Below are 15,000 nucleotides of genomic sequence, written 5' to 3' on the forward strand. Positions count from 1 at the left end.
GTGCGTGTGTGGTGCATGTGTGTGGTGTGTGTTGTGTGCATGTCTGTGCGTGCGTGCATGCGTGTATGTGTGTGTGCGTGTGTCTGATCGTTTCTGTGTGTGCTGCAGTATGAATGTGAGCACATGCAGATGTATGCATCACACACACATGAATGTGTCGGCACAAGCACATGTGAACTAATACGCAAGTGAATGGGCAACATGCGTATCTATCCACCCCTGAACAATATTTAACAACAGTCAAAGCCTGGCAGGTCATGTTGGGTCCCCCCAAAAGCGCCCACACAGCACCAACACCACATAACCCACAAGTATGGATGCTTGAACGCATATGCGCTCATGCGCATGTACGCACACATGTATACACACACACACACACACACACACATGTACACACACCACACATGAACACACACATATTAACAAACATGTACATACACAAACATACAATACACCCAAAGCACCCAAAAATTAAGTACCGCATAACACACCAAGTGTGGATGCTCGAGTACAAGCGCGTGTGCGCACGCACGCACACACACACACACAAAACATACACACACACACATTCACAGACATGTACACACACACACACACACACACACTCACACACACACACACACACACACACACATGAAAACAGCTGCCACGACACACCAACCCCATCCCCCCTGCTCAGCAAGAAACCTCACCTTCCCACCTGGTGCAGCCTTACGCTGGTAAAAACAAACGTCACTTTTACATACGACAGAAACTCTTTTTTTTCTTTTCTTTAAAAAATCATTAGAAATAATTCATTTAGAAAAGCAACATCCATTTCACCCAGAAATATACCATTTGCACACGCCTCAACACACATTACTTCTTTCACCAACATTACCTGCCTTAAGTTTCGCTTCTGCGCATGCCAAACAACGATTTTTCTATCTGTATATATATATATATATATATATATATATATATATACAAACAGCAGCCCATTCACAATCTGCACATTTATTTCTCATATTCATACTTTATAATTTGCTTATTGGGGGAAAAAGCAACAACAACAAAAAACAATCAAAAACAAAAAAGCCAAAAAAAACAAAACAAAAAATCCAACAATAAACAAGCATGATTTTATATATTGTTTCCTATTAAAGGTAAATTAGGCAAACATTTCCTCTTGAAGCTGTATGGGTCACACGCAACCATAGCATTACATTCTTCTAAACATTTCCTCTTGAAGCTGTATGGGTCACACGCAACCATAGCATTACATTCTTCTGTTTTATATCTTGAAAGAATATAACCACGACATACACTCTTTGCAGAAGACTACTACTACTACGAGAGAGAGTGATAACACTAACGGACAACGATAACCATGTTTCGTTCAAGAAAGGCCATGTTTCACTGAAGAGTTTTTAGACATAACTAAAGCACATTTTAGATAATAATGTGCACAAGGAGTGAGGGGGGGCTAGGGGAGGTATTGCTGGGCATCATTTTTTTTTTTTTTCTCTTTTCGCTTTAGTCATCAACACTGACATACAGAGAGCCCTCTGTGAACTATGCAATGTCTTTACTAATCATGCTTCACTGGCCCTCATCACAGGCGCATGAAACCTTTTTTCTTTTTTACTTGATATCACTTCCTTATATATATATATATATATATATATATATATATATATATATATATATATGTATATATATATTATATGTATGTATGTATGTATGTATATATATATATATATATATATATATACACACACACACACACACATATCTTTTCATGCACAAAAACGCATTGTGCGATAATATCACTCCTGTCAGTCAAAGGCTTGCTATCATCACAAAAACGTGCATGAAACAAGAACTTTTCTCAATCACTCTCATGTCAAAAAAGCAAACACAAACAGCATGCGTGCAGTGTCACTTCAGTGAAGTTTTTTTTTTTTTTGTTTTTTTTTTGTTATCAACAACACAAACGCACAAAAAGTTTTTTTTTGTGATCAACAACACAAACGCACAAAAAAACTTGTGCAAAACCTGACTTCTTTTCTGTGTTTTCTGTTATTAAAACACACACACACAAAAAAAAAACACAAACACAACAATAAATAACAAACAAAAAAAAAACAACAACAGCAAATTAACAACAACTAAAACAAAACAAAAAAACCACAAAAAAGTGCAAAACTGACAATGTCAATGTCTCAATTTTTCTGTTATTAACAAGAACACACTGAAACGTGCCTGCAATATTACTTCTCTTGGACGTTCTTTAGTCAACTTTAAACAGAAAAAAAACCCAAACCAAACAACACATGTGCAGTATTAATTAGTTCTCTTAACTTTTCTGTTACTGATGCCAACACATACACATACACACACAAACTTGTGCGCAATATTATTTTTCCAAATTCACTGTTAAAAAAAAAAAAAAAAAAAGGCACAAAACCCTCATGCGTAACATTACTTCTATCTTCACAAAGTAACCCATCCGTGAGGGCGACTCATATTCTAGTGTGTACGCCATGGCCTGAAAAATAATTGAAGAAGAAGAAAAAAAAAAAACACAACACAAATGAAGAAATTCTCTTCTTCTGGACAGTCAGAATACAAAGTGACATCAAAATTCCAATTCTATTTCTCCTTCTTTTCTTTTTTCTTTTTTTTAAATATTTTTTTAAATCAGTCTGAGCAGTCAGTGATTAAATAAACAACAACAACCAAAAACTTGTGACATAAGTATATCCATCCATGTGGGAAGAACTGTACAAACTGACCACCACATAAACACTGGCAATAATGTTCACACACACACACACACACACACACATATATGCATGCACACAAACAAACACAATATTCCTAAAAGAATTTTTTTTTTTTTTTAAACTGAAGTCAGACAACACAGTCACATATATGATAAACTGTAACTGCCACCAGATAATCTTTTTTTTAATTTTTTTTTTTTTTTTTTTAAATCAGTCTGAGCAGTCAGTGATTAAATAAACAACAACAACCAAAAACTTGTGACATAAGTATATCCATCCATGTGGGAAGATCTGTACAAACTGACCACCACATAAACACTGGCAATAATGTTCACACACACACACACACACACATATATGCATGCACACAAACAAACAAACACAATATTCCTAAAAGAATTTTTTTTTTTAAACTGAAGTCAGACAACACAGTCACATATACGATAAACTGTAACTGCCACCAGATAATCAAACTGAACATCCAGCTCACAACAATTACCACCACAAAATAGAAACCAAACCACAGCAAAACCTACACACATTTAAAAAAAACAAAAACAAACCAAAACAAACCCCCAAAACAAACACACCCTAACATGTGCAGAATGCCATGTATACAACATACAGAAAACACACATGCTCAACAAACACAAAAAAGACGACCCCCCCCCCCCCCCCCCGCTGAAAACCTAAAGATTACACAACATTATTCACAACAAAAACAAACTTTCACATAAATTCAACAAAAACAACAACAACAACTTCACACAACAACGTTTACAACAAAAACAAACTCTCACACAAAACAAAACTCTTCACACAGACACACACACACACACACACACAACACACACACAAACGAACACACACACTCACACACACACACTTTTTCAAATTCTTTCTAAAAACAGGAAACAACGCAACAACAACGACAACACCAAAAACAAAATCTAAAAGCACACATACATCCACCAATCCACATCATCTTAACTCACTCCGGACGAATAGTTTTCTCCCTTGCTTTTCTCTACAGACGACCCATTTGTTTGGGTTAGGAAAAAAATCACAAAAAAATACAAAACATAAAGTAACTGAATGAAACTCACTGTACTTGACCCACTGACCCCTCGCCTCACGTTGTGTGTACGCCCACCACCCCTCACTCTTCACTGCTCTCAGAAGCTGAGTCACTGTCAATACCTTCTTGCTGGTAGCTTTCTTCATTGCAAATACTTTATTCAACCTCTTCATCATCCTCGTTGATGTCGAAACCTTCAGTTTGAAGCATTTCAATCACTTCAGCAGCAGTTAAAAGCCACTGTCGTGATCCAGTTTGCTCCAAAAATTTCCACTTGTGTCGCCTTTGACGCCATTTTCGATTAGCTTGTCATGTGGGGTACCAAGGTCAACGGCTGGCCAGCGAGTGTATAGTTACGGAACCTCACGAAGAAACTTTCCATTCGACCCTTGACACGTTTGCAATGCCCGGTGTAGCTGCGATTGTTATGCTACCCCATAAGGAAAACGTGGAAAAAATTTTAATTGTCGATACCGCTATAGCGTTCCGTTGTCCGGAACGCTGCCTTACATCAGAAACGCTATAGCATTCCATCATCCGGAGTGAGTTAACCCTTCTATCTAAAAACAACAACGACAACAATCTACAAGCACACACACATATACCCGCAGATCCGCATCATTTTAACCCTTTTACCCACAACAGGAGCACCAACACCATCACATCCATTTTACCTTTCTTCTCCTTCCTCTGCCCTGATTTGCAAAATGATGCACACACACACACGAGTCGTCAATTATTTAAAAGCAGTTTTCAAATGTTGGTACTGTATTGACCTCAGAGTCCGTACAGACTTTTAGAACCAAAAAAATTTAGGAACACATTAGGGGCTTTTTTTTTTTTTTAAGGACTTGAAAATCAGAAATTAGGGCCAACACACGTCAGACACAACAGAACCCCCCCCCACCCCCCCCTCCCCCATGACCAACTCATCTGAACAATGTCCAAATGTGTGTTCTCCAACACAGGCAATATAATCTGCGCTCAGCACATTCTTACACTGAGCATTTCCAGTTCTGTTTGTTTCTGTGCCCACATGTATATTTGTTCTATGTACCTCAAGTCCATTGTTCGATTACTTTTAATTAATGCTTAGTTTTAGTTTTTGGTTTGATTATCGTATGTTTCGCACTTTATGTTGTGAAAATTATGCAAAGTTCGCACACCCCTTCATTAGGGGCCATGGCCTATAATGAATAAGTCATCCGTATCCGTATCCGTGCCTCAAGTCTTTTGACTCACCATTTCTAGTTCTTTATGGAACACTGAAAAAGGGACTTTTAGGGGCTCGGACCTCAGAAACTCAGTGATAAGAAACTCAAGGGAGAGCTGGACAGTACAAGGTCTTCAGAGAAGAACCCCCCCACCCCCCTCTCCCCTCAGTCAAGTGTTTCGGCCCTTAACTCCTTACACTCTAAGGGGGCCAGGCTGCACCCAGGTCATGACTCCTGTATGCCCTTGCATTGCCGCCTTTTCTTTTCTTTCTTTTTTTTTTCTGGTCCTCAGCAGGTTCGAACCCGCACCTCCAGGGTGGTTGCCACTTCAGGACTGAGTCACCTTTTTTGGCAGACGTTTTAACCACTGAGCCATCATCGTATACCTAGTTTGAGTAGGGAAATCTAATCCTTAAGAAGTTTACTTTCATTCCTCCTCGACCAGATCCAGCTGGAACTCTTTACTGCTGCTTCTGCCATTGCCTTGAGAGGCTGTGTCCTCTCTCTGCCAGAAATCGACAGCTGTTCCATGACGCTGTAGGCAGATGCGCCCACAAACCCTCTTGCACCCATCTCCATGGCGAGGACTTTGGCTTGGAAGCCAGATTCTCTAAAAGGAGGCTTAACCGTTCTGCCAGATTCTCTAAAAGGAGCCTTAACCGTTCTGCCAGATTCTCTAAAAAGGAGGCTTAACCGTTCTGCCAGATTCTCTAAAAGGAGGCTTAACCGTTCTGCCAGATTCTCTAAAAAGGAGGTTTAACCGTTCTGCCAGATTCTCTAAAAGGAGGCTTAACCGTTCTGCCAGATTCTCTAAAAAGGAGGCTTAACTGTTCTGCCAGATTCTCTAAAAGGAGGCTTAACCGTTCTGCCAGATTCTCTAAAAGGAGGCTTAACCGTTCTGCCACATTCTCTAAAAGGAGGCTTAACCGTTCTGCCACCTTCCTCCCGCCTGCTAGTTTGACTGTCACCTTCCTTCACAAAATGCGGTAGCTGTAAAGGAACCCCTATGGCAGCGGAGAAACCACTGGTCATACAGCCCTTCACTTTTGCTGTCGGCCCAACTGCAAGCGTAGGTCACTCTCTTTGGAACTACGTTCTCCTTCTTCTGCGTTCGTGGGCTGCAGCTCCCACATTCACTCGTATGTATACGAGTGGGCTTTTACGTATATGACCGTTTTTACCCTGCTATGTAGACAGCCATACTCTGCTTTTGGGGGGGTGCATACTGGGTATGTTCTTGTTCCCATAACCCACCGAACGCTGACATGGACTACAGGATCTTTCACATGCATATTTGATCTGCTTGTGTATACACACAGAGTGGGTTCAGGCACTAGCAGGTCTGCACATATGTTGGCCTGGGAGATCGTAAAAATCTCCACCCTTTACCCACCAGACGCCGTCACCGAGATTCGAACCCGGGACCCTCAGACTGAAAGTCCAACGCTTTTAACCACTCGGCCATTGCGCCTGTCAGAACTACATTCTTCAGAAAACACTACACAAGCAGAGGCAAGGACATGAATAAAAAGAGAGAGACACACACACACAAAGTGTATCCTGTCACTACGCAATGAACGCTCACAGCAGTTCAAAGTATAGAACAGATGACCAACATTTCAAAAAAGGGTCACGTTCTTACCTCGTTCATGTCGTCGTCTTCAAAATCGTCTTCGTAGTCCTGCACAGGAGAGAAGAATAAAATCTTACACACAGGTCTGTTCATGGAGAGAGAGAGAGAGAGAGAGAGAGAGAGAGAGAGAGAGAGAGAGAGAGAGAGAGAGGGTCTTCATGGGCACACACACACACACACACACACACGTGTACACAAATATAGGAACAGACACACATGCAGACACTCACATGCACACACACACACATTCACATGCACACACACATAACATGCACATACACACACAAATTTGCACACACACACACACACAAAATCAAAAATCACTAACCAAATTTGTATCTGACTGCATGCGTCTTTGATGAATAATTCTTTATTCCTTTTGTTCTTTTGCTGTGTCCATCAACACTTTAGGGTTTCATGACAATTAATGAAGCTGAGTCCAGCTGAGTCAAGTCGAGTAGGGTCATACTCACACACGCACATACAAACACACATACACACACAAACAATCATCCCCAGCTAATATCACTCATAGTAAAAAGACGTCTGTCACAAAAAAAAAAGAAAAAAAAGAAAAAAGAAATAAAAGAACAGTTACCCCCAAATTCTTTTTCTCACTCCATACAGCAAGCTGACTGTCAGAGAACGCACAAATACGTACACACCCGTGCGCACGAAAGCCGACAGGTTGAAGAGGAGAGAGGAAAAGGGAAGGAAGTGATGACATGGGGCATGAGTTGGGGGGTGGGGACTAGTGATGTGATTCTTCCGTCCAAAATTGCAGACACCATAAAGTTCGGTCCATAAGCCGCAACTTTTTCTCCCAGCTTCAACCTCTTGCGGCTTATACAATGATGCAGCTTATCTGAGGATTTTAACTCTCTCCGGACGAAGGAATGCTCACGCATTCCTACACAAAACGTATTCGGATTTGGACGAAGGAATGGAATAGCATTCTCCGAAAGTAAAATTCCATCATGCGCTGTACACGTGATTTTGTGATTAGCCAAGCAGAGTGCGCTATTCTGGGTCACTCCACAATCGAACAGTATGATTGCTCAGCCTGGGATGTGTGGCTCGTCTCGCACACATGCTGACAAAGTCACTGACCGGTTGTCTGCTCGCGTGCCAGCCTGTTAGCAAAGTGGCAGTATTTTCTACATATGGCAAAACTGTAAAAATAAGATGTGAAATTTGATTTTTTTTATATGTAATAGCTCAACACGTAATAAACCAGTTCTGAAAGTTTCATTTTCTTACACAGTATTTTGTATTTTTTGTAATTTTTTTCCAAACCCTTACAAATGGGCTGTCTGTGGGGAAAAGCAAGGGAGAAAACTTGTCGTCCCGAGTGAGTTAACGATCCCAGGAGTGTCATGTGAAAAGTCAGCTTTGCTGAAGTCTGTCATCGGATCCTGACAGCATGGGGAAAAGTAAAGCAGTCCACCATTATCAGTGGATTTCGTATGGCTGGACTGTGTGCTGCAGCAGACGACAGTGCAAGCGACGAACCAGCAGCGACCTCCACCTTGCGCTCATGTTCATCAAGTGAAAGTGAGGCTGAAGTCAGTGACAAGATGGCGGAGGAAGCTGTGCTGGTTCTCTTCAACTCAGACACTAAGAAGAAGATTTCAGTGGATTCAGTGAGCAGGACGACGTTGATCAAATGTGACTATCCCTAAATTATGGATCTTATTTTCGTTGTGATTTTTAAAATTTTTTTATGTGGCACTAGCAGTAGTTTCGCTTGCTTTTCTTTGTGTTGTTTCCGCTTGTGTTTATTTCATAAACTACAGTACTGACAGCTTTTCCGTAGTATCAGTATGTGTTCCGGTACTGGTAATAAGTGCGGCTTATAAGCCAGTGCGGCTTATGTGTGTACGAAGTTCAATTAAAAAAAAAATTTTAGTGGGTGCGGCTTATATACCAGTGCGCTCAATAGACCAAATTTTACGGTACTCATAAAACAAAAGCACCAACGATTGTAATCAGATTGGCGAAGTCACGGAAATCCTGTCAAATACAGACAGCAGGCAATGCCTGCTCACAGGACTTTCCTCGCACACTGGGCTCGTCTTTGTTTCCACTCAGAGGGTAACAAAGAAAGGTAACTTCTTCTTCTGCGTTCACTTGTATGCACACGAGTGGGCTTTTACGTGTATGACCGTTTTTACCCCACCATGTAGGCAGCCATACTCCGTTTTCAGGGGTGTGCATGCTGGGTATGTTCTTGTTTCCATAACCCACCGAACGCTGACATGGATTACAGGATCTTTAACGTGCGTATTTGATCTTCTGCTTGCATATACACACGAAGGGGGTTCAGGCACTAGCAGGTCTGCACATATGTTGACCTGGGAGATCGTAGAAATCTCCACCCTTTACCCACCAGGTGCCGTCACCGTGATTCGAACCCGGGACCCTGAGATTGACAGTCCAACGCTTTAACCACTCGGCTATTGCGCCCGTCGAAACGTAACTAACTGAAAGCCTTTCTTCCTGTCACCCGTGTACTGGAAACATTGACAAAAATTTTGTTCAGTGAAAACTCTCTTGGGAGTTTCCTTGACTAAAATTCCTGTGAGAGAAAAATGTACTAAAAAAAGGATATGCATATAAATAAAAGTAGGAAAGAAAAAAGAAAAGAAAAAAGAAAAGAAGAAAGAATGAGAGAACAGACCTCAAAGTCGTCGTCATCATAATCATTGTAGTCGTCGTCTCCACCTGCATTCTGTTCCTGGAAACATACACACACACACACACATATACATTGGACATTTTTGCATGTAAGGCCATTTTGTTTACACACACATGCACAATCACACACACACACACACACATTCACACACACACATGCATGTTCACACACACACACACACACACACACACACACACACACACACACAGACATTTATGCACAAACACACACACAAACACAAACACTCACTAATATATAAGTACAACCACTCACACACAAATGCAAACATTCACAAATACACACACACACACACATTCACACACACAAGCACACACATAATAATAATCATGAATATTTCAATCATCATCATCACTCATCATAATCATTATTGTCATATGTAGTAGTAGTAGTAGTAGTAGTAGTAGTAGTAGTAGTAGCAGCAGCAGCAGCAGCAGTAGTAGTAGCTGTAGTAGTAATAGCAGCAGCAGCAGCAGTACTACTACAACTATCATCATCATCATTATTATACTATTAATATTATCATTCTTGTTCTCATCATCAACATCATCATTATTATTATTATCTATCTATCATCATCATCATCATTATCATTTTCATCATTATCAATATTATCATTTTCATTCATTTTCATCATTATCATTTTCATTATCATTATTATTACTATTATTATCATTATTGTTCTTATCATTATCATCAATAGTAGCAACAGCAGCAGCAGCAGTAGTAGTAGTAGTGGTAGTAGTAGTATCAGCATTGTTAGTATCATCACTTTTCACTATCATCATCATCATCATTAACGATATATCACTGCCATCAACATTTCGTCGTCTTCTTCTTCTCCTTCTCGTCGCCGTGTGCCACACCCACCTCTCTCCTCCGCTTCTCCTCCTCCTCCTCCTCCTGTCTCCTCCGCCTCTCCTCCTCCTCCCGCTCCTCCCTTTCCCTCCTCTTCCTCTCCTCTCTGTCCTTGTCCTTGTCCTTGTCCTTGCGGTCCTTGTGGCGATCGTCCTTGTCCCGCTCGCGCTCCTTCCGACGCTCCTCACGCTCCTTGTCGCGGTCCCTGTCCTTGTCGCGATCCTTGTGTCTCTCCTCCCTGGGGGGGTGTGGTGTGGGGGGTGGGGGGGGAGGAGTAATAATTGGTAATAATGACAGGAATGCTGATGATGATGATGATGATAATCGTCATGATGATCGCGATCATCGCAAACTGTTATCGTCGTTACAGCAGCAGTCTCTGCTATCTGCGCATGATTAAGTCAGTCGCGTTCGACGACAATGACCGTCAGAACAGCAGAGGGGGCGGGGCGACTGCTGTCCCTGACAATCTGGGCGAGAATTTGATGAATGGTGGAGAGTGTCCCTTGCCCCAAGTTACTATCCACCACTCTCTCGGCCAAGAGAGTTTTTAGGACAGTCAGCACTGTTCACTCCTATGTACACGAGTGGGCTTTTACGTGTATAACCACTTTTACCCCGCCATGTAGGCAGCCATACTCTGCTTTCAGGGGGATGCATGCTGGGTATGATCTTGTTTCCATAACCCACCAAACACTGACATGGATTACAGGATCTTTAACGTGCGTATTTGATCTTCTGCTTGTGTATACACACGAAGGGGGCTCAGGCACTAAGCAGGTCTGCACACATGTTGACCTGGGAGATTGGAAAAATCTGCACCCTTTACCCACCAGGCGCCGTCACTGAGATTCAAACCCGGGACCCTCTATTAGAAAGTCCGCCGCTTTAACCACTCGACTATTGTGCCCGTCATATATAATGATAATAATAATAGATATAACAACAATAATAATAATAACAATAATAATAATGATTTTAACTTTCTTATATTATTGTATACAAACACACAGGCATACTACATATGCAAGTAAACACAGATGGTTTATGTCAATTCTCAAAGGATGTTCATACTTTCAAAAAAGAAAATCTTTATCAAAGTGGGGACACTACCTTTAATGAATTACCACTGTCCTCAACAGTATTGTTATTGCAACTAGTTATTATCATTCTTAGCATATTAATATCCTCATGCATATCATCATCATCATTATCACTGCTGATGTTAACAATACCAGTATGATTATCCTCAGAAGTATTAGTGATCATTATCACTGCAACCATAGTTATCGTTATAATAATAATAATAATAATAATGGTATTTATATAGCGCTGGATCTTGTGCAGAGACAAATCAAAGCGCTTTCGCACCAGTCATTCACACGCATGCATAACTCTAATACTGTAGAAACTAAAGACAAGGAAGGGCAGGCAAGGGAGGCTATTTTGGGAAGAGGTGGGTTTTAAGGCCAGACTTGAGAAAGAGCTAAGTGTAGAGACTTGACGAAGCGAAAGAGGAAGTTCATTCCAATCACAAGGTCCAGAGACAGAGAAAGAACGGCATGATATATCATTATCCTCATGGATGTGTAACAGTTATTCTATGTACATCTTTTTCACACTTCTTACTTGTCATGATGCTTCTACTGATCATTATCACTGCAACCATAGTTATCGTTATCAGCATGATGTATCATTATCCTCGTGGATGTGTAACAGTTATTCTACATACATCTTTTTCACACTTCTTACTTGTCACAATGCTTCTATTGATCATTATCACTGCAACCATAGTTATCGTTATCAGCATGATATATCATTATCCTCAAGGATGTGTAACGGTTATTCTACGTACATCTTTTTCACACTTCTTACTTGTCACAATGCTTCTATTGATCATTATCACTGCAACCATAGTTATCGTTATCAGCATGATATATCATTATCCTCAAGGATGTGTAACAGTTATTCTACGTACATCTTTTTTACACTTCTTACTTGTCACAATGCTTCTATTGATCATTATCACTGCAACCATAGTTATCGTTACCAGCATGATATATCATTATCCTCAAGGATGTGTAACGGTAATTCTATGTACAATTTTTTACACTTCTTACTTGTCACGATGCTTCTACTGATCATTATCCTAGCAACCATAGTTATCGTTACCAGCATGATATATCAGTGATGGCCTAGAGGTAACGCGTCCGCCTAGGAAGCGAGAGAATCTGTGCGCACTGGTTGGAATCATGGCGCAGCCCCTGAAATTTTCTCCCCCTCCACTAGACCTTGAGTGGTGGTCTGGACGCTAGTCATTCGGATGAGACGATAAACCGAGGTCCCGTGTGCAGCATGCACTTAGCACACGTAAAAGAACCCACAGCAACAAAAGGGTTGTTCCTGGCAAAATTCTGTAGAAAAATCCACTTCAATAGGAAAAACAAATAAAACTGCATGCAGGAAAAATACAAAAAAAATGGGTGGCGCTGTACTGTAGCGACGCGCTCTCCCTGGGGAGAGCAGCCCGAATTTCACACAGAAAAATCTGTTGTGATAAAAACAAATACAAATACAAATCCTCATGGTTGTGTAACAGTTATTCTACATACATCTTTTTCACACTTCTTACTTGTCACGATGCTTCTACTGATCATTATCCTAGCAACCATAGTTATCGTTACCGGCATGATATATCATTATCCTCAAGGATGTGTAACAGTTATTCTATGTACATCTTTTTCACACTTCTTACTTGTCACGATGCTTCTACTGATCATTATCCTAGCAACCATAGTTATCGTTACCAGCATGATATATCATTATCCTCGAGGTTGTGTAAGTTATTCTATGTACATCTTTTTTTACACTTCTTACTTGTCACGATGCTTCTACTGATCATTATCCTAGCAACCATAGTTATCGTTATCAGCATGATATATCATTATCCTCAAGGATGTGTAACGGTTATTCTACGTACATCTTTTTCACACTTCTTACTTGTCACGATGCTTCTTCTCCCTTTCATCGTCATCGTCACGATCACGTTTGCTCTTGTGTTTGCGATCTCCGTCTCCTTCCTTAGAAACAGTGGAAAAACAAAGGATTAAAAAAAAATCCCCAAAAACAATCACTCAACGCCCGTTCCTCTTTGAAAAAACCCAAACAAACCCAAAAACCTTCAATCTTAAAATAAACAGATAAAAAAATCTGTTAAAAAAAATCTTTAATATTGAAACAAACAAAAATCCAGTGCAACAAACCTCTTTCAGTTAAAGGAATCTGATTATTTTAAGTATAATCATTTACATTCCAAACTTTATTTCTGTTCATGGCATATAATCTCACTGGACCAAAAAAGCACATTATTTTTTTTATTTATTCAAATCTATTTATAATCTCCCCCCGGCCACCCTTTCAACCATTCCATATTTCTAAACCAAGCTGTTGTACTGCCCACCCTGTTGTATGGCTCCGAAACCTGGGTCACCTACCGGCACCACATACGACTGCTTGATCGCTTTCACCAGCGCTGCCTTCGCACCATCCTCAGCATCCACTGGAGTGACTACATCACAAATGTCGAGGTCCTGGAGCAGGCAAAGACTATCAGCATCGAGGCAGTGCTGCTAAAGACCCAGCTACGTTGGGCAGGGCACGTGTCCATGATGGAGGACCACCGCCTGCCCAAGATCGCGCTGTATGGCGAACTGTCCACTGGCCACCGTGACAGAGGAGCACCCAAGAAGAGATACAAAGACTCCTTGAAGAAAGCTCTCGGTGCCTGTCACATTGACCATCGCCAGTGGTCCGCAGTAGCCGCTGATCGAGAGACCTGGCGACGCACCATCCACCAAGCTGTCTCCTCCTTCGAAAACAACCGCAGGGCCAGCCTTGAGGACAAACGCAGGAGGAAGAACCACGACACTGCAGCCGCGAACCCAGACCAGACTTTCCCTTGCAGCCGCTGCGGCCGACTCTGCTTTTCCCGCATTGGCCTTGTCAGCCATGAGCGTGCCTGCATCAGACGTGGACAACGCCCTTCCTAGATCTTCGTCAGCGAAGCCAGGCCATGAGATTTCTAAACACCCAACATGAAATCAGATATTAAGTCCATCAAACTTGAAATAGAAAAAAAAGAAGAAAAATTAAACAGCACTGACATTACCAGAATTTAACAGATACAAAGTCGATCAAAGCTTAACTCTTTCCATACGAACGGCGAAAGAGACGACGTTAACAGTGTTTCACCCCAATTACCATCATCAAAGTATTGCAAGCAGAAGGCTCTTATACTGAAGACGTGAATGTTGACAAAGAATACCACAATTCTGACGACGGAAGCTAAAGGTTGGGTCATTCAGACACCCACTGGACATCCGAGGGGTCTGTGTAGAGGAGAAGAGAGGACTGGCCGTACTGAGTGAGTTAAAAAAGAAAAAAAAAAAATTTTTTTAAGAGAAAAAATCAAACAACGGCATCAGACATGGCCAGAATTTAACCCACTGAACCCAGCACACGAGCACCGCGCCGACGTCAAAACGCGTTTCATCAAAACTGCTCCTACACATGCATAAACTGCAACTTTTACTTTCAGTTTCTCAAGGAAGCATCACTGCGTTTGGACAGTCAACAGGTGCTATAAAAGCATTCATGTCAATCAATGACTCCGTGTTTTGTAAAGTGGTTAGACCTTGGTCTCTGACCGTCAACAGGTGCTATAAAAGCATTCA

The 15,000-nt window shown here is 41.2% G+C and overlaps 1 protein-coding gene and 1 long non-coding RNA gene across 2 annotated transcripts in view; one reads left to right on the plus strand and one right to left on the minus strand.

The window, feature by feature from the left end:
• Positions 1 to 15,000, plus strand: part of LOC143276458 (uncharacterized) — a 471,243-nt gene that overhangs the window by 146,541 nt on the left and 309,702 nt on the right. The gene's annotated exons all lie outside the window — the stretch shown is intronic.
• The window catches only part of LOC143276389 (cytoplasmic dynein 2 intermediate chain 1-like), an 87,706-nt gene that overhangs the window by 46,411 nt on the left and 26,295 nt on the right, over positions 1 to 15,000 (minus strand). The window contains exons 13-16 of the mRNA XM_076580877.1: positions 13,268 to 13,347; positions 10,280 to 10,505; positions 9,374 to 9,430; positions 6,703 to 6,741 (exon numbers count right to left, since the gene is read on the minus strand). Of these exons, the coding sequence (XP_076436992.1) occupies positions 6,703 to 6,741; positions 9,374 to 9,430; positions 10,280 to 10,505; positions 13,268 to 13,347 (402 nt within the window). The remainder of the gene's footprint in view (positions 1 to 6,702; positions 6,742 to 9,373; positions 9,431 to 10,279; positions 10,506 to 13,267; positions 13,348 to 15,000) is intronic.

This window comes from Babylonia areolata, chromosome 32, assembly GCF_041734735.1.
Source record: "Babylonia areolata isolate BAREFJ2019XMU chromosome 32, ASM4173473v1, whole genome shotgun sequence".
In the NCBI taxonomy this organism is placed as follows: domain Eukaryota; kingdom Metazoa; phylum Mollusca; class Gastropoda; order Neogastropoda; family Buccinidae; genus Babylonia; species Babylonia areolata.